The sequence below is a fragment of the Takifugu flavidus genome, chromosome 5 (assembly GCF_003711565.1).
Source record: "Takifugu flavidus isolate HTHZ2018 chromosome 5, ASM371156v2, whole genome shotgun sequence".
Taxonomy (NCBI): Eukaryota; Metazoa; Chordata; class Actinopteri; order Tetraodontiformes; family Tetraodontidae; genus Takifugu; species Takifugu flavidus.
The window spans coordinates 17,651,450-17,674,716 of NC_079524.1; the positions used below are offsets into that span (position 1 = coordinate 17,651,450).

At 46.0% G+C, this 23,267-nt stretch overlaps 1 protein-coding gene and 1 non-coding gene across 17 annotated transcripts in view; one reads left to right on the top strand and one right to left on the bottom strand.

Annotated features, from left to right (window-relative positions):
* The window catches only part of LOC130525213 (uncharacterized), a 129,779-nt gene that overhangs the window by 35,261 nt on the left and 71,251 nt on the right, over window positions 1-23,267 (top strand). For 6 of the 16 annotated variants that reach the window (XM_057031698.1, XM_057031704.1, XM_057031706.1 and 3 more), the window contains 8 exons: window positions 6,792-6,959; window positions 7,563-7,664; window positions 7,935-8,047; window positions 8,148-9,969; window positions 10,741-10,917; window positions 11,028-11,201; window positions 11,505-11,678; window positions 13,504-13,677. In XM_057031698.1, the coding sequence (XP_056887678.1) occupies window positions 6,792-6,959; window positions 7,563-7,664; window positions 7,935-8,047; window positions 8,148-9,969; window positions 10,741-10,917; window positions 11,028-11,201; window positions 11,505-11,678; window positions 13,504-13,677 (2,904 nt within the window). Of the gene's footprint in view, window positions 1-6,791; window positions 6,960-7,562; window positions 7,665-7,934; window positions 8,048-8,147; window positions 9,970-10,740; window positions 10,918-11,027; window positions 11,202-11,504; window positions 11,679-13,503; window positions 13,678-13,883; window positions 14,064-15,168; window positions 15,322-15,489; window positions 18,079-23,267 lie in introns of those variants that run through there. The other 10 variants (XM_057031699.1, XM_057031710.1, XM_057031712.1 and 7 more) reach the window with 7 other exon arrangements.
* On the bottom strand, window positions 1,547-1,665 carry LOC130526602 (5S ribosomal RNA). The gene has a single exon (XR_008950813.1). It is a non-coding gene; the product is annotated as a 5S ribosomal RNA (ribosomal RNA).

The window sequence follows — 23,267 nt, forward strand, 5'->3', positions numbered from 1 at the left end:
ACAACCTGATTGAAACCTCCTGAAGACCCCAGAGGGAGAGTTCGAATCCCGCTTTGGGCATTATCAAACGGAAGATATTTGATTGAAAAATTCACGATCATAAAAATGTTTAAAGAGCAAAGCAGTGTCTGTGAGGTTTATGAGCCACAAATGCTGCTCTTTTTAGGAGCACAGCAGTCTATTAAACTGTAGTTTGTGTCATAGCATAGTTTTATTGACAAATTCTAAATTGCAAGTCGCAGATATGAACAGGGAAATGCTACGTTATCTGCTTATTCTGTTACAAATAATCTGATGAGATAGGTGGGGAGTTAATTCAGTTGGGGATAGACAGATGGAATATTAGTGTTGTTAGGATGATACTTGAGTTCTTTAGATATTGTTTTCAATTCCGGACTCTGCCGCCTTGAGTTGGCTTTTGCGAAGACAGAAATGTTGACAATAGTGTGGACCAAAGTGGGAAATTCAATTTTATTTAAACACAAACACACGTACACAGACACACACACGCACGGAGTGAGCCGTGCCACTTACGCCGACACGTTTGCATTTCATTTCCATTCCGTTCTGTCTTGGTTTACTCGGTTGAAGCATTTCACACACACCACTTTTTACCATAGCTTCTTATTGGAATACATTGTAGCCGACATGCACGGCATGGCCAACCGGCATTTAGGTTACAATCATTTCCACCCAAGTAAACAACGCGCGTCATATTGCCTCACCGCGTCACCTCCCGTCTGTTTAACATTGCCCAAAGAATCACACTCACACTATGGCTGTTTAAAAGCATCAAGGTTTATTTGTTTGTCATTTATCAAAAGCACCAATATTTCAATAGCTCACCAGCAGACATACTTCCTGGTTCGGGGAAACCGATGGACTGTTCAATGATTGTATCCATGGAGGGGTTTCGCGAGGTGCTACGGCACAATCTATTTTAGCGGGGGTGTTTTAGAAGAGTAAGATGGACATGTATTTTACTATGCACTGGGTGGTTTTGATGGTGGAAATTTGTTTTGGGCGTTTTACGCATATTTTATATTTTCTGTTCGGTTGTTATTTTGAGTTTGTAAATGTATTAGTTAGCGTAATAATTTTGATAATTGGTTTCACCTGTAGGAGGGCTACAGCTATAGAAGCCCTGTAGTAGACCCCAGACGGGGTGGGATGTTGAGTTGGTTGGTTGTTATTTTGGAGAAAAAAGAATTGTTGGAGAAAGAGTCAAAGTTGTGGTGTGTAAAAGTGTGCAGGGTCTGTATGTTATTGTATGGATTCAACCTGGCATCTTCTGACACCACTTTATTTTTGGAAAATAAAAATCAATTTTTGGAGTAAAGAAGCTCCCGTCTCCCTCTGTCTCCTCCACCGCCGATCATCCTTGCGACACACACACACACGCTCATAAAATATTAAATCTAAAACGATGTACAATAGTGCAACATTAAATCTCAATGTTAGAAGTACTTAAGAAGTGAATAACATCTGGCTGGATAATTATCAGGAACACTGGCGGCCTCTGCTGACCCAGTGGAGGAGTGCAAAAAGCTTACAGCACCTGGTATTCCCAGGCGGTCTCCCATCCAAGTACTAACCAGGCCCGACCCTGCTTAGCTTCCGAGATCGGACGAGATCGGGCGTTCTCAGGGTGGTATGGCCGTAAGTGAGAGATGGACCAGTGAGGCTGTGGAGGAGCTGCGCACGTGCTTGGACACAACTGACTGGGACATGTTTAAAGGGGCCACACATGATCTGGATGAGTACACGGACACTGGGACCTCATATATCCACTTTTGTGAGGAGCGCATTCTACCAACGTGCACTAGAGTGAGTTACTCCAACGACAAGCCCTGGTTCACACCGAGACTCAGACAGATCAGGAAGGAAAAGGAAGCAGCGCTGAAAAGTGGAGACAGAGACTGCTACAGAGAGGCCAAATACCGGTTTAGCAAGGAACTGAGGAGAGCTAAATCTGTGTATTCGGAGAAACTTCAGCAGCAGTTTACTGCTAACGACTCTGCTTCTGTGTGGAGGCCTGAGGCCGATCACCCACTACAGGCCTCAGGCTCCAGAGGGTCAGGACGAGGAACCCTGTCAGAGCCTGTCCCTCCACTATGCCCAACACCTCCCCCCCCCAGTGCCACTGCCCCCATGGACCTCACTCCATCAAAGGCAGTCCCCTCCCCCCCCCCTCCACTCACCATTAGTCCCCCCCCCATCACTTACCACCAGTCCCCCCCCCCTCCTCGCCCCTGGCCCGGACGGCGTGTCTCCCTCCACCCTGAGGCACTGCGCAGAGGAGCTGACTCCTGTCTTCACAGACATCTTCAACTCCTCCCTGGAGTCGTGCCAGGTGCCAGCCTGCCTCAAAACCTCAACCATCGTCCCTGTCCCCAAGAAGCCACGGATCACTGGGCTTAACGACTACAGACCTGTGGCGCTCACCTCTGTAGTCATGAAGTCCTTAGAGCGCCTGATCCTGCCACACCTCAAGTCCATCACCACCCCCCTCCTGGATCCACTGCAGTTCGCCTACAGAGCCAACAGATCTGTGGACGACGCGGTCAACCTGGCCCTTCACTCCATCCTGCAGCATCTGGACTCCCCGGGAACCTACGCGAGGATCCTGTTCGTGAACTTCAGCTCTGCGTTCAACACCATCCGCCCCGCTCTGCTACAGGACAAGCTGTCCCAGCTTAGTGTGCCTGACTCCCTCTGCAGGTGGATCACTCACTTCCTGACGGATCGGAGGCAGCATGTGCGGCTGGGGAAGAGTCTCGGACTCTGTCTCCATCAGCACTGGATCACCCCAGGGCTGTGTCCTTCCCCCCCTCCTCTTCTCCCTGTATACAAACTGCTGCACCTCAAGCCACCAGTCTGTCAAGCTGATCAGGTTTGTGGAGGACACCACCCTCATCGGTCTCATCTCCAACGGCAACGAGACTGCCTACAGGAGGGAGGTGGCTCGACTGGTGTCCTGGTGCGGACACAACAACCTGCAGCTGAACGCTCAGAAGACAGTGGAGATGATTGTGGACTTCAGGAAAGTCACAGCCCCTTTGCCCCCCCTTGCCCTCATGGACTCCCCCATCACCATCGCGGACTCCTTCCGCTTCCTGGGCACCACCATCACCCGGGACCTTAAGTGGGAGCCGAACATCAGCTCCCTCATCAAGAAGGCCCAGCAAAGGATGTTCTTCCTCCGGAAGCTGAGGAAGCTCAAACTGCCTCCCAGGATGTTGGCGCAGTTTTATACGGCCATCATCGAGTCCATCCTCACCTCCTCCATCATGGTGGTACGCTGGTGCCACCGCCAGGGACAGACGGAGGCTGCAGCGCGTCGTGTGCGCTGCCGAGAAGGTGATGGGCTGCAGGCTTCCATCCATCCAGGACCTGTATATCTCCAGGACCCGGAGGCGTGCAGGTCGGATCACGGCCGACCCTTCCCACCCTGGTCACGGACTGTTTTCCCCCCTCCCCTCAGGCAGGAGACTACGGTCCATTCGGACCAGAACCTCCCGCTACACGAACAGCTTCTTCCCCTCTGCCATCAGGCTGCTGAACACCAAGTGACTTATCACTGAGCACCATCAACAGCAGCCAGTCGGACTCACGAACAATACATCACATTACTCCTGCATTGACCTGCACTGTGGACTTCTAACCTTGGCTTGGCTGCTGCTCTTGCACATTATAGGAATACACATTACCTATTCCTTACTGTTTATATATATACAGTATATGTTTTATCTTATTTATCTTATTCTAGTGTTTATTGTCTTCTCTATGTTGAATGTTGCAGCGTCACACCGAGACAAATTCCTGGCTTGTGTAATACTGTGTACTACATGAACAATGGCAATAAATAAATCTGATTCTGATTCTGATTCTGATTCTGATTCTGATTCTGATTCTGATTCTGATTCTGATTCTGATTCCATCACTGATGACCACCTCTCAGCTGTCCTTCAGTCACCTCAGACATTCAGCCAGCTTTTAATACCTTTGTTCAAGCCCAGAACGCCCTGGATTATTCCCACTGAAGATGGAAAAGCAGCTGGAAAACATGAGTTATTGTTAACTGTACTGGTGTGTGACTATAGCGCATTACTGGACCACTATAAACTTGTTGTTTGTGGTTTTTCTTTCTTTGTGGAGATTAACACGTTAAAAATAAATTGCACTGGTTCAGCAGTTGATTTTGTGTTCTTATTTGACCTATACGACACAATTTCACAAAGCTAAACATACATTTTTACAGAATAGTTTTATCCTTCCGATTACCAGCACCAGCTATTCAAAATATATAATGTAGTGGGTTTTAAAATGAACTGAATGATGTCTGCCTTGTCTCTCCTCTACCTGTCCTCCCCCTTCTCCTCCTCTCTCCCTACCCACCCCCCATCAGCAGGAGGGCCCCCCCCCCCCATATGAGCCTGGTCCTGCTCAAGGTTTCTTCCTGTTAAAGGGGAGATTTTCCTGTTGATTGTTAGGGATCAGGCCCTGGGATTCTGCATAGCACCAAGTTTGACTACAACAGACATTACAAATAAAGATGATTTGATTTGATTTAAAAACAAAAGAACTGCGCCTGAAAATGAAGCAGAAGCAATAAAAACCCAACACCAGCGAAGCTTTCGAAGAATCTCAGATATTGATGAAACATTCTGGAAATCGTGATGGAGAGATATTTTTCTCATGGCTCAAATTCCACAGCTATTAAGTGATTAAATGGATTTAATGGTGATATTCTGGAGTCCACAATTTCAGGTGAAGTTACACTGGGGAACAATCTGAAAATATCCTGTTGAAATTATTCTAAATTATTCTGATTAAAAATCAAATTGGCACGCTGATTCCAAAATTACAGTCATTTCCCCCCCCCAGCCCGTCAAGTTTTGAAAGCTTCTCCTCCAGATCAGCAAATTTCCCCTAATGAGCTGGAGTCAGACTGGCCAGCTGATGACAACTGGATCAGCTCCGTTGGTGCCGTCACCATTAAGAGGTGTGTGCAGCCCCCAAAAGGTCAGTACTGTCAATATCCTATAGGGACACTTTGAACCAGAGGGGATCCTATAGATCAAAAAGTTGACCCAGTTTGATTCCGCAGCCAAAAACGAACATCTGTCAGACGAACTCCAGTTGTTTCCCAGTATTTCAGTTAAAACGTGGACCAAATTGTTCTGAAGAGAGGCGCCTGTGCTGGATATGACGCGATCCAACCACAAACACGTGACGTGTAGAGGACGAGGAAGAGAAAGTGAAAGTTCTCAACTTCGGGCTCCATCTTAGTGACCGAGCCCTGATGGAAAACCTCTCATATTCAGGTAGCATTTGGTTCTTTCACTGCTGTCGTCTCGAATCAATGTTCCGCTGCGAGATGCGGCTTAATAAGCTGCGTGTGCGCAATGAGCGTGCGCGTGTTTCGGACGCACATTGCGGCTGGTCGACGGGAATGTTGTGACGCATGATCAAACCTTGTACCGTGTTTCCTCTAACTGCGTTTTCCGCTAACCCTGAGCCAACATTTTAGAGGTTGAGGAAGCACATTTTAATACTCACAATAAGTCGACAATATTATTTGCAGTTAGTGGAAAAATCCACGGAAAGAGGGACACAAACGCGACAGTTTTAGCCTCCTCTCTTTGTCCCTCCACCAGGGGACAATCAATCCTTTATTTAAAAAAGGAGAGTATGTAAAGAGGGAGAGATCAAGGCATTCCATTTTATTGTTTTAACAACTGGTTCTTTGTGGAATATGAATTTGTTATTATGGATTTATGAAATTTGTTCTGTTTTGAATGAAGCAGTCAAGAAAACGAAAGGAAACCTAAACCCATGGTGTTTTGATATTTTTGGTCCTGTACATGTGGTCAGATCAGATTAGTCTGAGCAGAATTGGGTGTTTTTTGCCCTTTGCTGTGTGTCATCTATTCTATTCAGCATGTTGGGTTGCTTGACTTCTGTTGGGTCGTGGCAACTTGATGCATCACTTCTGAGATATTGACACACCTTTTTCCTGAGGCTGGCTCCAATGCTGCCAACACACCTGGCCATGGATATGGTGGGACTTCTGTGATGAGTGGGGTCAGAGGTGGTGGACAAGCTCTGCTCCAAAACAAGCTTGCTAGATATGTTTGGGATCTCCTCCACCACAACCACCAGCTGCAACTAGTAGAGTTTTGACCTCTAGGTCAGGCTACAGATGTTTTTTCCAGCACCATCATGTGTTCGTGAGAAACATGATGCGCCTGATCAAAAAAGCTGCTTGTAATCTGACAGACGAGCCATGATGAGATGTCAAGGTGCGTTGTTGAAAATGAAGATCCTCTTCTTGGAATCCTGTCTGAGATGACAGAAGATGATGCTGCATTTGACCCACTTTGATGATGTGATGACGTATTTCTGTTTAGTTTTGAATGCATTCTCATCTTATTTGTTGAATTTAATGTTGAGAACTGACATCTTGAAAGAATTTAGGTTTTCTTGTAAACCATAACCAGATAAAAAATGATTTAATTTGTATTTGTGTGCGTCCGTCTAATGCCACCGCACCTTTTGAAACACCCAGGAGAAACATTTTTTCCACAACTATTTTATATTTAACATGGTGTAAACTTTTAAGATGTCCCAAAACTTTTTTCCAATATATATGTGGCCTGTATGATGTACAGGGTGACATCATATTATAGATTTTGATGTGAATGAGCCGACAATACGTCATTGGACAGACCTCTGCTTGTCTTCATGCTGAGAATCATGTTCTTTAATCTTCTTTTCTGTGTCAGCAGACTGTTCCTGCTTAACCGTTTAGACTCACATTTAAAAATGAGCGAATGTGTGATGGAAGAGGAAGAGAGAGCAAAGTCCGTAGTGTCCAGCTGTGTGTCCATGAAGAGCGACTGGTCCAAAGAGCGGCCTTTAAACTTCGGTATCGGACCTCAAGGCTCACCTTTAAAGTAAGGTTTTCTGAACCACATAACTCTGCCTTAGAACATTTCACAACCATACAAAACATCATTTTGTGGGTATTAGTCTCCACTATCGTGAAAAATGAAATTCATCAGCTCTTTAAAATGAAACGGTGCACAGTCCTTTCACCATGTTGGCCTGTGGAAAACCAGTGTTGTCGGCCCGATGGACCAGCGTCCCCGTCGTTGCCGCACCACCGTTGGCCACCAGTTGGGTTTTGGGATCAAAGTGGGGGCGTTTCCTGTATCCGGTTCTCCTCACGGATCCATGACTACAACATGTTGCTGCAAGTGCAGAGACGTTTGCTCTGGAAAGAACTTTAGAGCACATTCAGTGCTGCAGGATGAGGGGCTGGAAAAGGTGCCAGTTCTTTTCTCACTGCAGGGAACAGTTAAAAAAAGCAGCTTAAACTCTGAAAACATGAAAATTATACACATACATCATTGATTTATTGATTCAGTTGTTATTCAGAATGTATTAGAAATGTTCCTGTTTGATAAAAATGCAGTGAATTGGGATTATTTAGCTACAACCTCTACAGATTATTTACCTTCATCACAGTCTCATCACTATTTCTGATGTTTCCTCAGGATGGACGAGGACAGAGCAGAGTCCACAGTGCCCAGCTGTCTGTCCCTGAAGAGTGACCAGTCCAAAGATGGAGGAATAGACTTCAGAAGTTCAGAGGAAATGTAAGAAAACTAAAGCGTGATGATGTGTTTGTGTGGCAGCTGTTAGTCACATTAACAGCAGCAGGTTGTGAGTTTATTATTGGAGATGTTTAACACTTAAACCTCAGACAGTCATATAGTTACAGACTTAATGTGAATATTGTTGATTAGAAACAAGAATCAGGTTTAAACTGAAAGATGAATTCAGACATAAATGCTGGAACAATATTGAGTCTTGATCAGGTTCTTTCATCCTATAAATCAAAGGACTAATAGAGATGTGTTTCATAGTGAGAGGAGGGAGCACATCCTATCAAACTGGGACCAGTCAGCTCCACCAGGAGAGTCCTCTTGTTCACAATCTGGAAGCAGATCTGGAGATGCTGAAATGAAGCCCAAACAAAGTAAAACTGTTCAATATGAGATTTAATTTGTGATGTCATGAATTTGTAGTTGTGTTGATGATTTATTATAGATGGAAATCATTGGTTTACTTATGTTCAGGAAGTGATCTGCAGGAGGTGATAGAAGGTCATAAGATGAGTCTGAAGAGAAGATGTGAACATGTGACTGAAGGAACTAATGAAGCAGGAAGTGGAACCCTACTGAACAAGATCTACACTGAGCTCTACATCACTGAGGGACAAAGTGAGGAGGTGGACACACAACATGAGGTGAGACAGCTTGAGATAACCTCCCAGAAGAACATCCAGGACACTCCAATCAAGTGCCAGGACATCTTCAAAGTCTTATCTGAGCAACAGAGACACATCAGAGTGGTTCTGACCAACGGTGTCGCCGGCGTTGGAAAAACCTTCTCAGTGCAGAAGTTCAGTCTGGACTGGGCAGAAGGTTTGGAGAACCAAGACATCAGTCTGGTGCTTCCGCTCTCATTCAGGGAGCTGAACTTGATCAGAGATGAGCAGCACAGTCTTCTCTCACTGCTTCATGTTTTCCATCCAACATTACAGAAGATCAGAGCAGAAGATCTGACTGTCTGGAAACTTCTGATCATCTTTGATGGCCTGGATGAAAGCAGATTTTCACTGGGTTTCAACAACCATCAGCTCATCTCTGATGTCACACAAGTATCGTTAGTTGAGGTGCTCCTGGTGAACCTCATCCAGGGGAACCTGCTTCCCTCAGCTCTCATCTGGATCACCTCCAGACCTGCAGCAGCCTATCAGATTCCTCCCTCATGTGTTGACAGGATCACAGAAGTACGAGGCTTCACTGACTCCCAGAAGGAGGAGTACTTCAGGAGGAGGTTCAGTGATGAAGATCTGTCCAAGAGAATCATCTCACACATCAAGGCCTCCAGGAGCCTCCACATCATGTGTCTGATCCCAGTTTTCTGCTGGATCACTGCTATAGTTCTGGAGGACATGATGACCAGAGACCAGAGAGGAGAGCTGCCCCAAACCCTGACTGACCTCTACTCACACTTCCTGATGGTTCAGATAAAGAGGAAGAAGCAGAAGTATGGAGGAAAGCAGAGACCAGAGGAACTGACTGAGGCTGATGAAGAACTCCTTCTGAAGTTGGGTCGGCTGGCGTTTGAACATCTGGAGAAAGGAAACATCATGTTCTACTCAGAAGACGTGGAGCGATGTGGACTGGACGTCTCCGAGGTGTCGGTGTACTCAGGAGTTTGTACAGAGATCTTCAAGAGAGAGAGTGTGACCTTCCAGAAATCAGTCTACTGCTTTGTTCATCTGAGCATTCAGGAGTTTCTGGCTGCCGTCTACATGTTCCACTGTTACACCAGGAAAGACACAGTGGTTATGAATCAGTTCCTAGAATATTCTGAACCAAACGACTTTTCCTGGTTTCCTGGGTTGTTTAATAAACATCCAGCCACATCTCTTGATGACTTCCTCAGGAGAGCACTAATGGAATCTCTCAAAAGTGAAAATGGCCACCTGGACTTGTTTGTTCGCTTCCTTCATGGTCTCTCTCTGGAGTCCAATCAGAGGATCTTGGGTGGACTGTTGGATCAGAGGAACAGCCACCCAGAAACCATCCAGAAGGTCCTCAACAACCTGAAGGTGGTGAACAGTGCTAAAATCTCCCCAGACAGAAGCATCAACATCTTCCACTGTCTGATGGAGATGAAGGATCAGTCAGTCCATCAGGAGATCCAAGAGTTCCTGAAGTCAGGGGAGATATCAGAGAGGGAACTGTCAGAGATCCACTGTTCAGCTCTGGCCTACCTGCTGCAGATGTCAGAGGAGGTTCTGGATGAGCTGGACCTGCAGCAGTACAACACCTCAGTGGAGGGACGACGTCGCCTGATTCCAGCTGTGAGGAACTGCAGGAAGGCCGTGTAAGTAAAGATTTTTGGGGCCGGACATCGGCGTTTAAATCAAGCGAGTGGATCATGTCAGGTAGCAATACCCCCTCCAGTGACTATCATGAAATTACTGTCATGTAATTAAATAACTTTTGTTTGTTTGTATACATCGTATTCAAACAACAGAAAAACACATTTTAACTAATGACACGTGACTATTTTGCTTCATTAGTTCAACGTAAAAACAGCCGGCCTCGTTGGTTTAAATGGGTGTTTTAGGTCTTTGTGGCGGTTCCGTTTGGAGCCTTTATGTGACCCACAAAGTTGTTTGAGCCTTTCCACACCCGTTAGGTGGCAACTTCATCACTAGCAACAAAAGGTGCAGTGAAAATGATTTGAAGGGAAACAGGCAGATATAACAGAAGCTGAGGGCAATCGATGCAACCAGAGACTCTGATGTCATCGATCGGATCGCTGAATTAAGACTTGACGCACGATCGTACAAATTGTATGAAATGCAAAATATCCAAAGAGCCGATAGACACATAAAAAGATGCACGTTTCTTTAAACCATTTGCTATAATCATTTTAAATATTGAGTAATTATGAGCTGTTCTAAAATAAGACAAATGTTGAGAATAATTCAGTTGCATTTCAGATCTGATGGTCGTTCAAACTGTTGCTCTACGGTGTTGAATTTAGCTTTTCCAGGAAATGAGCTCCATTTGTGTTGAGGTAGATTCTCAGATAAGTTGATTAGAAATCCCAAAGTTTGACTCACTATTTTTGTTTCATGCACAACAGACTGTCTGGTGATGTTCTTTCAACGAGTCATTGGGAAGTTGTGGCCTCAGCAATGATGTCAAACCCTTCTCATCTACGGGAGCTGGACTTAAGCAGGAACCAAAACCTGACAGATGCCGACGTAAAGTTACTGTCTTCTGCAATGATGCATCCAAACTGCAGACTGGAGACGCTCAGGTCAGGAGGCCTCTGTTGGTCTTTTCTAAATTCCTTTACATTTTCTGCTTTTCTCTTCACTTTCAGATTTAGAAATGTGTTTTTATTTGCCCCATTTATTCCTTTTCCAGGCTGAGCAGCTGCTGGTTATCAGAGATCAGCTGTGACTCTCTGGCCTCCGTGCTGAGGTCCAATCCCTCCCATCTGAGGGTTCTGGAGCTGAGTCAGAACCAGCTGAAGGATCCAACAGTGAAGCTGCTCTGTGGTTTTCTCCAGGATCCTCTCTGTGAGCTGGAGACTCTCAGGTCAGCTTTCTTTTATCTTCGACATAACAACTAAACAATAAAAGGCTTCAAGATAAACTCCATTGACTTTTGGAGAAGAGAAGTGTAGTATGAATTAAATGAGCCATTGAAAGTCAATTTTATAGATACTTTTTAACTATGTTGTTGCTGTAATATCCCAGTTTATCAGTGGGGGGGCAGAGCTCCCCTGACTCCAAGGGCCCTGATTAAATAATGAAATAAAATGAAATAATGATTTTGAGCAAGTGTAATATGACTTTTCCTCCAATAAGAGATCATTTCTTGCCATGATTCCTGATCCAGCCTGAGTGGCTGCTGGTTATCAGAGATCAGCTGTGACTCTCTGGCCTCAGCACTGAGGTCCAATCCCTCCCATCTGAGGGTTCTGGACCTGAGTGGGAACCAGCTGAAGGATCCAGCAGTGAAGCTGCTCTGTGGTTTTCTCCAGGATCCTCTCTGTGAGCTGGAGACTCTCAGGTCAGTCAGAGATGATCCAGTACTTTCCCAGGTGTAACTAGTTAGACAATAACTGTTTCCATGTTTGATCTTTGTTATAAACGTAGTGTTACAGTTCTCAGAAAAAAGACCACACAGGACAGATTTGCAGTATTAAATTGGTTGTGGAAATCTGTCCCATGTGAGGATGGTCATCAATGACTAGAAAGGAAGTATCAGTTGTAGATTTGTCTTGTTTTATTTTAGGCTGGCCACAAAACCGCCCAAACATTCAGACCAATCAAAAATGGTTCTTCCTGTCTTTTAAAGATCAGAAGGAAAACTAGAAAACCCAAAAAGAAAGCTGCTGCAGTGTGCCATGCCCCTTCTGTCCTGAGAAAAGCCATCCCAAAAAAGAGAAAAGCCCAAGTGTGAAGTGAGCCCCCTGTTAAACCTTGGTACCGAAAGCCTGCAGTCATTCTCATCTTAGGTGGCTTCATTCCAGCCAGAAGCCCAAACCTGCCTCCCTCTTAAAGGGGCAGCAGGTCAGTCCAACCACAGAAACCTTCATGAAGATCTGAAGCTTTCAGCATCCACAATTGTTGCACCTCACTTCCATTGGAGTCCAAATCAGAAGTCAACAAGTTGATTCTACACCGATTCTACACAATGCAACCATTTCAAAAAGGTTTCCATCCATAAGTTTTCACACATTTTTATATAAATCTGTTTGTTCATCGCCTCCTTCTGTTGTAATGGTCATGAAAGAAAATGACCTTATTGGAGTTTTTCTCCTCACAAATATGACTTTCTATGAACAATGCAATAAATGCAGCTTGCAATCTAAGACAATATGGAAGTATGTGTATATAACAGTAGTGGAAGTAGCTCATAAAATAATACATTTGCTCTTCTCATCGAATCTTTCTATGTTATTAAAGAAAAACCTGCTCTTAGTCAACATCTAAGACATCAACCAAAAATCCTAATTTTCTACAATCTAATATAAAACAGTAGAGAAGACTCTTTCTGCAGAGACACTGTGGCAGGAATGCAGAAGTATCACCTGCTCAACTTGGAAGGTGGAGCAGAAACCACCAGCTGAGAAGGTCCTCAGCGAGAGGAAGTGGTGGAGAACCACGAAACTTGCTAAGCTCCACCTCAGCTCCAGAGACGGGCTGAGCTGGAGCTGTGGCACCAGGTATCGCCCAGAAGAGCCTCCAACAAACGAGCTCTTCTCTTGGGAGGAGAGGGCTTTGAATCTCAGCTCAGTGTGCTTGTCTCTAGTAGGTGGCAGCTGCACCTTTTCCTGAGGTCCTTGTTGATGCCCTGAGTGGAATTGATGCTCCTGCAATGTTTTCTGGCAGCATTGAGCTTGCAGTGGGGCAATCAAACACACTGTGGGGTGGCTCTCTTTCCTTCTCTCATCTGGAGAACAAGTGACACCAGCTGCCAATCATTGTTGGAGAAATGTGCAGTCAGGGGAACGATGCGTCCAGACTATAGCCACCCTTCCAGCATCCAGCAGTGTCTAAAACCTTTGATTTGGTTTCACCAGAGAGTGTAGGGATTGCAGGGTCGCTGCAGCATCGCCCACAAGCTGTCAGGAGTGGGTCGCTTTGTCCCAACTCCTGACAAGAGTTGTGTGCTATTGAGAGATGTGGTCTCACAAACTTGGAAGGTATTTTGACCCACACACACTTTACATACGGTGTAGATCTTGTCCAACCGCCCTGAAAGAACCCAAAATAGGAACATACGGCAGATAAGCCGGTGCAGGACCAGAGGTTTGTTGCTTGTAAGCTGTGTTTTGCTCTGGTACATGTTGATTTTTATTTGTCTTCTCTCAAAATAATTGTTATTTTAGCCTAAGTGACTGCAGTTTATCAGAGACCAGCTGTGATTCTGTGGCCTCAGCTCTGAAGTCCAACCACTCCCATCTGAGGGTTCTGGACCTGAGCGCCAACACGTTGCAGGATTCAGGAGTGAAGCAGCTCTGTTCTGGACTGGAGAGTCCAAACTGTAAACTGGAGAGGCTCAGGTCAGTCTTCATTTTTCTACCTATATACCAGCTGCTAAGATGGTGAAGTGAGGCTGTTCTCAACACTGCTGTGATGCACCACATTAAAAAAATTCCTTGTAATATCGTGAATTCAGGTCTGACCCAACTAAGAACTAACATAGGTTTAGTACTGACGCAGATAACATGCAGACCTGCACCGTATAACCTTATCCTGCATTTTTCAGATTGATTGACTGCAGCTTATCAGAGATCAGCTGTGACTCTCTGGCCTCGGTGCTGAGGTCCAATCCCTCCCGTTCTCATCTCAGAGAACTGGACCTGAGTCAGAACCAGCTGAAGGATCCAGGAGTGAAGCTGCTCTGTGGTTTTCTCCACTTTCCAAACTGCCGACTGGAAACTCTGAGGTAAACACCATTCTCAAAAATGTCCATTATTCCATCCGAGGGTCCTCACACTTTCTGAGTGTGTGTGTTGTGCCCAGTTCCTTCAGGAGGGAGGGCCACACGGGGACCACTTATTCATGATAAACTGATTTAAGGACAATGAAAAAGCCGACAGATGGTAACCAAAATTAGACAAAACTAGGTGAGGGTGCCTGGTAGACACCAGCCAACGAGGAGGGAGATGGTGAGGGAGACAGGAAGTCATCTAAGACAGGTTGGCTGTTTCTGAAACCACCCCCTATACCCTACATAGTGCACTCAATAGTGTGGACGCCATTTTGAAATAGAGTCCGAATTGTTAGTGAGCATCGCTGTACCCTATGTAGTGCACTCAATGTATCCCACAATGCACTGCGAAAAGTACAAGCGAGCACCCTAACTCGGAAAATGTATCCACCCTAGCCCCCAGCCGTGAAGGCTGATGGGATACATTTTTTAACGTAATTTCTACTGTGCGGTTTGATATATGAAATTTTTGGAAATAAGATTTTTTTTTCACTAGGGGTCCAATATGATCATCTTAAAATATTACAACATAAATGTGTAAAATATCATCAATCAATCTTCACTGATCCCCCCCCTCACTTAAAATTGTTCTTCGGAATCGTCTGTTCCTCACCAGGCGACAGAATCTCAGTAAAAGAATATTTACAAAGATGAAAAGTAGCTTTGATCCATTTTTTGATGAAAAATTGCTTTATTAAATGTTTTCACTACAGCAGAATATGACTTGAGAATGTTCCATCACATCTTGGCTTGAAAATGTCAAGGGTCACTAATTATTTTAGGCAATAAGTAATTATTATTGTATTATTATTGACATTAATATTTCATTTTATTATAGAAAGTTAATTATAGGGTAAAATATTGCATTTTCATAAAATGACCGCTGAATTTATTTCTGATGGGTTAAAATAATTAAATGGACCTGGCCACTTTTCCCGGCGACCGGTTCGTAATTATTATGCGACACCATGACGTCACTTTACGTGCGCCGTAAATGACGCCGTTGTCCGAATACTAACTTTAAATTGAGTGCGCTACGTAGTTCACGCAATCCATGTAGTGAGTAGTGAACAGGGAACGAGGGTGTGGAGTCGGAAACAGCCGTTGTGCCTTTAAAGATGAGCCACAGGTGAGATGGATCTCCATGATGAGATGGGAGGGAAAGAGGTGGGAGAACCTGGGAAGAGTGAGGGCCAGAACAATATATATTCTCCTCTGGAACAGTGCAAACCTGAGAGGTTGGAATTGTGGTAATTACATATTACTATCATTTTTTAACCTGTAACTAAATTAAATATTTACAGATCATGCCTTTGATTAACCTTTCAGATTAATACTGGTTTCACTTATAACCTTATAAAAGTTTCCCTTCTTTATTTAGATTAAGGAGCTGCAGCTTATCAGAGATCAGCTGTGGCTCTCTGGCCTCGGCGCTGAGGTCCAATCCCTCCCATCTCAGAGAACTGGACCTGAGTGGGAACCAGCTGCCGGATTCAGGAGTGAAGCTGCTGTCTGATCTCGTAGAGAATCCAGACTATGGGCTGGAGACATTGAGACATTTCAGGTGGTAGCCAGTCAACTCCCGCTCATCTGCTGCATCACTCACTGACCACTGGTGAAGAACATCTGTGGAAACATCTGCCGTCTACTCCGTCCATAGATGAAAATTTCCGTTTTTAAAAAGCGCTGGTGGACTTTCAGGAGGTCAGTCGATGGTCGACAAAGCAGAAGCAGCTTCGCCTTGAAGTTAAATTAGTTCCTGGTGTCACACAATGCATCTTTATAAAGTTCTAAATGGCTCCTCGGCCACTCTTATAAGCATGGAAACATTCTCTTAATTGTCTCTTCAAATGTCTGTATTATACGTTACTATTTTACATCATGCCTTCAGAATCTGTAGGGTTAGTATTTACTGTCTCTGTGACATGGAGCATTGGAATATTTCAGCTGCAGCCAGCAAAAACCCATCAGAATGTCAAGGATGGAATATCAGCTTAAATGGAATCAAACATAAAGTGAAAAGGCCTCCTTTAAGTTTACTGCAAAAATAAACACAAAATCAAGAGTGACACGCGCCAAAAACGTCTCATTCTCTCTTCTGTCTTCTCTCATTCTTTTATATTCTCTTAAGATAATGGGGACGGGGTCGTGTGATAACAAAACAAGCTAATTGGGGACTATATTTTTGTTGCAAGAACTTTGGCTCTTCAGAAGTTTCTATGTTGGCTTCCACAGATTGTGCATCCACTAGAAACTCTGTGTTTTTGAGGAACTACCAGGAGTGGCTGGAGTGGAGGCCAATGACGCTATAGCTACATATAGGTACATATAGATCACCGTTTATCACAGCTCCATTCCCCCAGTTCCCTCCTGTCCCCCTGCCTCTGCTCCACTCACCTGCAGCACAGCTGCAGCTCATTCCCAATCAGCCCTGCTATCAGCCTCCCCTGCACTCTCACTCTTTGCCAGATTGTTCTTCTGCTTTGATGCGAGACTTTCCAGCGTTATTTCCCTGCTGGATTACCTGTTACCGACCCTGCCTGTCTTCGTTCTGCCTGCCTCGCCTGTTCCCTGGACAACCTACCTGCTTTCTGCCCCTGACTACGACTTCTGCCTCAGCGTTTCTGGTTCCTGTCTGCTGCTCGCCAGGTTTTGACTTCTCCGCCTGGCCCCGACTTCGCTGCTGCTCGTCCCCAGTCTGCTCCGCTACATCGTCAGCCTCCTCTCCTGTAAGACCCTTTCTGTCACTCCTGCCCACTGTCAGCGGAACTGCACGGTTCCGAGGATTTACGACCTTCCCCCTTGGTTCCGCATTCCATCTCTGCTCGACCCACTCCCCGAGCCTGCAACCCATAGACTTTGTGTGGGCCCTGAGCCTGAAGAACGGACTATTTCCTGTGTTTCCTTAGTGTCTGCCTGAGTTCCTGTTTGCCCGTGTGCTAATAAGTCATTACCAGAGGAACTCTTGTATTGGGGGCAGAAAAGGTAAATTTTTACCTGGTAAAATTCAGTCAAAAGAGCACTAAAAGCATGAATAAACTGAATCATGTAGATTCTAATGACATAAGCTGGAGCTCCTACAGTTACAGCCCATAATGAGACTGCAACTGTTTCTGTGAAAGGTAACTTTTATACAGTTTACATTCTGCAGATTTCTGTCAAATTTCAATGCAAACATTCACGTTAATCGATATAATAGAAATCTGTTACACATCATGGATCAGTCAGTAATCTTGGACAACAGCAACGTTTAATCCTGGATCACTGCTCCATATATTTAAATGAGCAAAGACGGCTGATGCTGATTTAAGACAGAATTTGTGCATTTTGATGATCACATTCATCAGATTTTTGGAAACATACTGATTCATTAAAATCAGGGGTGTCAAAGTCAAATGGACGGAGGGCCAAATAAAAAATGTAGCTCCAAGCCGAGGGCCAGACTGATCGAATGTTCATTGAAAAATTTTAAAATGACCTCATATAGTCTAGTGCAGGGGTCACCAACCTTTCTGAGACGGAGAGCTACTTCCTGGGTACTGAATCATGTGAAGGGCTACCAGTTTGATACACACTTCTGAAATAGCCAATTTGCTCAATTTACCTTGAACTAAATGTCATTATTAATAGTTAATGATATTCATCTCTGCAAAGACACTGATCATGTTAATGATTTCTCACAATCAATATCAACAATGATTTAACAAGATCGGGAACAGAAATATCAATATGCAACACTTTATTTCTATATTTTGTTTTTCAAATTGCAAAAAAATGTTCAAAACCATTTTAAAATGATCACTTCTCCAACAGTCCTAGGAAATCACAATGTCCCATTTTTACCAGCCACTGACATTTTTTAACAAATCATGAATTACTTTGCACCACGTTTGTACAAATAATAAATCATGTAAAGTACAAAGATAAACTTTCAGATTTTAAAATAAATCTGATTACGTTTTGAACTTCACACTTCAGTCTGCAGATTTTTTCACATGAACATTTTAACATAAACAATTGTTACATTTTACAAACACATTTAACAAATTCTGAAGGAGACACCAAATCTGGTGTCCGTTTCTTTGTCCGTTGGGGGGAAGCCTGGCGTTGCTGCGGTTACCAGTGTGTTGTCCTCTGGTGGGGAACTTGACCTGAGCTGGCAGATGTGCATCAGGGAGGCGTCTTCTGTGTTGGTTCTTGATGAAGTTCATGTCAGAAAAGGCTGATTCACAAAGAGAGGTCGAACCAAAAAGCTTGTAACCTCCATAGCTGCTGTACATTCACCACTGTACTTTTCTGTGTCAACAAGGCACCAAAAGTTTGGTGCAGCCTGAGAGGCTTTGAGCTGCAGCTCATTTCACAATGTTCCAATTTCAATTTGCATCTGTGCAGCATCCAGGCTGAAGGTTGCACTGAACTGCTGAGCAATGCCTGATATGTCCACGTTCATGAAAGGGTTAGAAATGAAGGACACACATGGCTCAAGCTGATCCAGGTCCCAAAACCTGTTCTCAAACTCTTGCCCAACTCTTTTTATGAGCTGAGAGCACTTTTCTGCGCTTTAGTCCAAAGCCTCACATGCAGAAGCGTTGTCTCTCAGCACCATCTGCACAGAGGGGAAGTGCAGCACCTTTTGTCTGTAAATGCATCGAGAAAATGTTCATCTTGGCTTTAGATGCATTTACAGCACTGATCCTCTCAGCAACAGTCTCACCTTTGCCTTGCAGCTCCCAGTTCAAACTGTTCCGTTTCCCAGTAATGTCCGTTAAAAATGCAAGGTCCAGTGTCCAGGCAGTGTCCTCCAGCAGCGCGGCGTCTTCCCCTCTGGACTGCATGAACTCTTTTATTTCACTCAAAAGGGACAAAAAAGGAAGCACAATCCGTCCCCTGCTGAGCCATCGGATTTCTGTGTGTAGCAGCAGGTCACCATATTCAGCTGGCAGCTCCTCCAACAGAACCTTGAATGTTCTGAGCTGTTTGGCTCTGGAGCGGATGCTGTTTCTGATCTGCACCACAGGAGTCATCATGTGCTCAAAGCCCATCACTCTGGCACATGAGGCCTACAGACAGCAGGAGCCCCGTCTGTAGTGGGCCGCTCACAGCGGGAGCCCCGTCTGTAGTGGGCCGCTCATAGCCCCGTCTGTAGTGGGCCGCTCATAGGGGGAGCCTCGTCTGTAGTGGGCCGCTCACAGCGGGAGCCCCGTCTGTAGTGGGCCGCTCATAGCGGGAGCCTCGTCTGTAGTGGGCCGCTCATAGCGGGAGCCCCGTCTCTAGTGGGCCGCTCATAGCGGGAGCCTCGTCTGTAGTGGGCCGCTCACAGCGGGAGCCTCGTCTGTAGTGGGCCGCTCATAGCGGGAGCCCCGTCTCTAGTGGGCGCTCATAGCGGGAGCCTCGTCTGTAGTGGGCCGCTCACAGCGGGAGCCCCGTCTGTAGTGGGCCGCTCATAGCGGGAGCCTCGTCTGTAGTGGGCCGCTCACAGCGGGAGCCCCGTCTGTAGTGGGCCGCTCATAGCGGGAGCCTCGTCTGTAGTGGGCCGCTCACAGCGGGAGCCCCGTCTGTAGTGGGCCGCTCATAGCGGGAGCCCCGTCTGTAGTGGGCCGCTCATAGCGGGAGCCCCGTCTGTAGTGGGCCACTCATAGCGGGAGCCCCATCTGTAGTCGGCCGCTCATAGCCCCGTCTGTAGTGGGCCGCTCATAGCCCCGTCTGTAGTGGGCCGCTCATAGCGGGAGCCCCATCTGTAGTCGGCCGCTCATAGCCCCGTCTGTAGTGGGCCGCTCATAGCAGGAGCCCCATCTGTAGTGGGCCGCTCACAGCGGGAGCCCCGTCTGTAGTGGGCCGCTCATAGCAGGAGCCCCATCTGTAGTGGGCCGCTCATAGCCCCGTCTGTAGTGGGCCGCTCATAGCCCCGTCTGTAGTGGGCCGCTCATAGCGGGAGCCCCGTCTGTAGTGGGCCGCTCATAGCGGGAGCCCCGTCTGTAGTGGGCCGCTCATAGCGGGAGCCCCGTCTGTAGTGGGCCGCTCCTAGCGGGAGCCCCGTCTGTAGTGGGCCGCTCATAGCAGGAGCCCCGTCTGTAGTGGGCCGCTCATAGCAGGAGCCCCGTCTGTAGTGGGCCGCTCATAGCCCCGTCTGTAGTGGGCCGCTCACAGCGGGAGCCCCGTCTGTAGTGGGCCGCTCATAGCCCCGTCTGTAGTGGGCCGCCCACAGCAGGAGCCCCGTCTGTCGTCACTGATACCAGCTTTTCCAGCGGCACTTTTTTCTCCAGCAAAAACTCCTTCACCTCGTTATATATGTCAACTCCCCTCGTTATATGTGTCGACTCCCCTCGTTATATGTGTCAACTCCCCTCGTTATATATGTCAACTCCCCTCGTTATATATGTCAACTCCCCTCGTAGTTGTCTTTAGGGGCAGTAGTGTGAGAAGTTCTTCTCTTGTGGAGAAAGAAACTTTCGTGGTGAAAATGATCTGTCTTCTTTCTTTTTTCTGCCATCTTTTTATGGGTCAGTCGTCTCCTCGTTTTGGCTGCGCCCGCTAGGCTGTTTGGTCGTAGCGATCTGCGTAGACGCTACGTTTTGGTCATGCGCATCATACTGACCTTTGAACTATACTAGGTCATAGTTTATTAAACATTTTTTAAAGTTTTTTTTTAATATATTGTTATTTCCAGTGATTTAAACAAGAATAGCAAACAAAATAAATGAGATGCAGCTCATTGGTCAGTGGTGCTATTTGAGCTATTTTTAGAACAGGCCGGTGGGCGACTCAGGTGGTTCTGACGGGCGACCGGGTGCCCGCGGGCAACGTGTTGGTGACCCCTGGTCTAGTGAACCAAACTGAACCAACTGAAAACCTAACAAATATTTTACAATATGATCAGATAAATAAAGCAATAGTTTCTTATGGCTCTGTCAGTCATTTCTAATTTTCAAGAGGCACAAAAGACAAATTTGCTTTCTATAAAAATCCCCAAAACATGAACATTAAATGAATGAAGCAGTATTATTCAAGGCACCATCAGTAGATTTTCTCATTTCGCAAAAGTGGGCTAAATTTACCTTTAACTTTTAAACTTGAGCTGAGTAATAATTGTAAATGTGTTATTGCAGCTTAATCAAAGAAGCAGTTGTTCCCGCAGGTCTGTGCTGCCCAACACAGGCAACGTTGGAGCAGCCTGGATGTGTGTCGGGGAGGAAACGGGCAAACTCCGCAGCACCCACTGCCCCATGTGTTGCCTTCAGGGCATCACTGCATTGGAGCTCAATCACCTCCATTTGGAGCTTTGGTGCTGAGCTTTCCACCTCAACCTCAAACGGACGGCTGAGCAGTTCAAACCTGCTTTTTGGTGCTTTTACGTCAGTGACTCGGCGTGGGAAGTCAGCGGCGAGAACACTCATTTAATCAGCAAACTGTGCTCGGGAACACGCTGGTAGAGAGCTTCTCTTTCAGGGTCTGGCAGCTGGGAAAGTGGCTCAAGTTTCCTTTGTGCATCTGTGCCTCCCACAGAGTGCGTTTGGTTCTAAAGGCCTTCACTGTACTGTACATATCAGAGGGGACACCACCCCGACCCTGCAGCTGCAGCTTCATTGCATTCAGATGACTCGGAATGTCCCACAGAAAAGCCGTTTCACACAAGAACCTTTGGTCTGGGAGTTGAGTCGTGTCTTTCCCTTTGCTGTCCAAGAACATCCGATCTCCTCAGGAAGCTGGAAACATCTTTGCAGCACCTTTCCCTGGCTTAGCCATCGCACCTCAGTGTGATGGGGCAAATCACCACGCTGCGTTTGCCACTGGCTCAGAAACGCCTTGAACTGGCGCTGAATTAAACCTTTGGCTCTGATAAAGTTCCCTGCGTGCGTGATGGTGAACATTCCATGTTCCATGTTCAGGGCTTCAGCACACAACGATTCCAGGTGTATGATGCAATGATAAGCTGTCAGTTCAGCCGTAACGTTCTCCTCCTGCATCTTCTCCCGTATCTTGGCCACCAGTCCACTCCTGTGTCCACACATGGCAGCTGCTCCGTCTGTTGTCCAACCCACCAGTTTTTCCCGAGGCAGCTCCATCTCATTTCCACATCTTGACACCTCTTCATACAAATCCTGTCCTGTGGTTGTGCCGTGCACAGGACGTAACGCCAGAAACTCCTCTGTCACGTTGAGGCTGGAGTCCCCTCTAATGTCGCTGCTCTCATCCACAGCCAGGGAAGATGCCATGAAATCTTTCCCCTTTTTCTCCAGCTGCTCTTTTAGATTGAGGGACAACAATGGTGTTTCTGCTCAGGCTCCCGTTTCAAAAGAGTTGCCTTTTGTCTGGGCAAACTTGCTCACAAACTTTAAGCATGCAGTGTTTGATGGAATCCCCCTCTGGAAATGGCCGGGCTGATTGAGCGATCTCTTCTGCCAGAATCAAACTGGCCTTGACAGCAGCCTCGCTTTGAGATTTGGCTTTTCTGAACAGAGCCTGTCCAGATTTGAGGCCTGGTTTTAACTCCTCAACCTTCTGTAGCTTTTGTTCCATGTCCATATTCTTGTCTTTGTCCGCGTGTTTAGTTTCATGATGCCGTCTCAGATGATATTCTTTCATTACCGCCACCCTTTCTCCACTCAGAAGACACCCAGGTTTCCCAGCTGCCTCCGTGAACATGTGCTCCCACTCCCACCTTGTTTGAACCCCCGGTTCTCAGTGTCCACCTTCCGTTTTGCCATTTTATGGGTATCTGAAAGTTAACTTTTGCTGTTATGCTAATGACTACTGATAAATAATGAAATGAAGCCACCTCCCGCTCAGACTGTCACCGTTGCATTGTGGGAAATGTAGTATTGGCCTGTGTAAAACATCTGCGGCCTGCGGGCCGGTTCTAATAATAAATCAATATCATCCCGGGGGCCATAGAAAACCCTCGACCTTGACTCTGACATATGAGCTTTAAATGATTTCTTTTGACTCCCATTTATTTGGCTGTTTGGATATCATCTTTGCTAGTGTGTGTGTGCGCGCACGCTCTATGGAACTGGCATAAAGGATGTTAAAATTAGTCTAAATTAGTCTAAATTAAATAAAAATGCATCCATTCATCATTCCCAACAGGCGGTGTTTGATTAGAAACTCTTTCTGAACTCTGGTGCTCTGAAACATCTCCGCTTCCATTTTCAGCTGTTT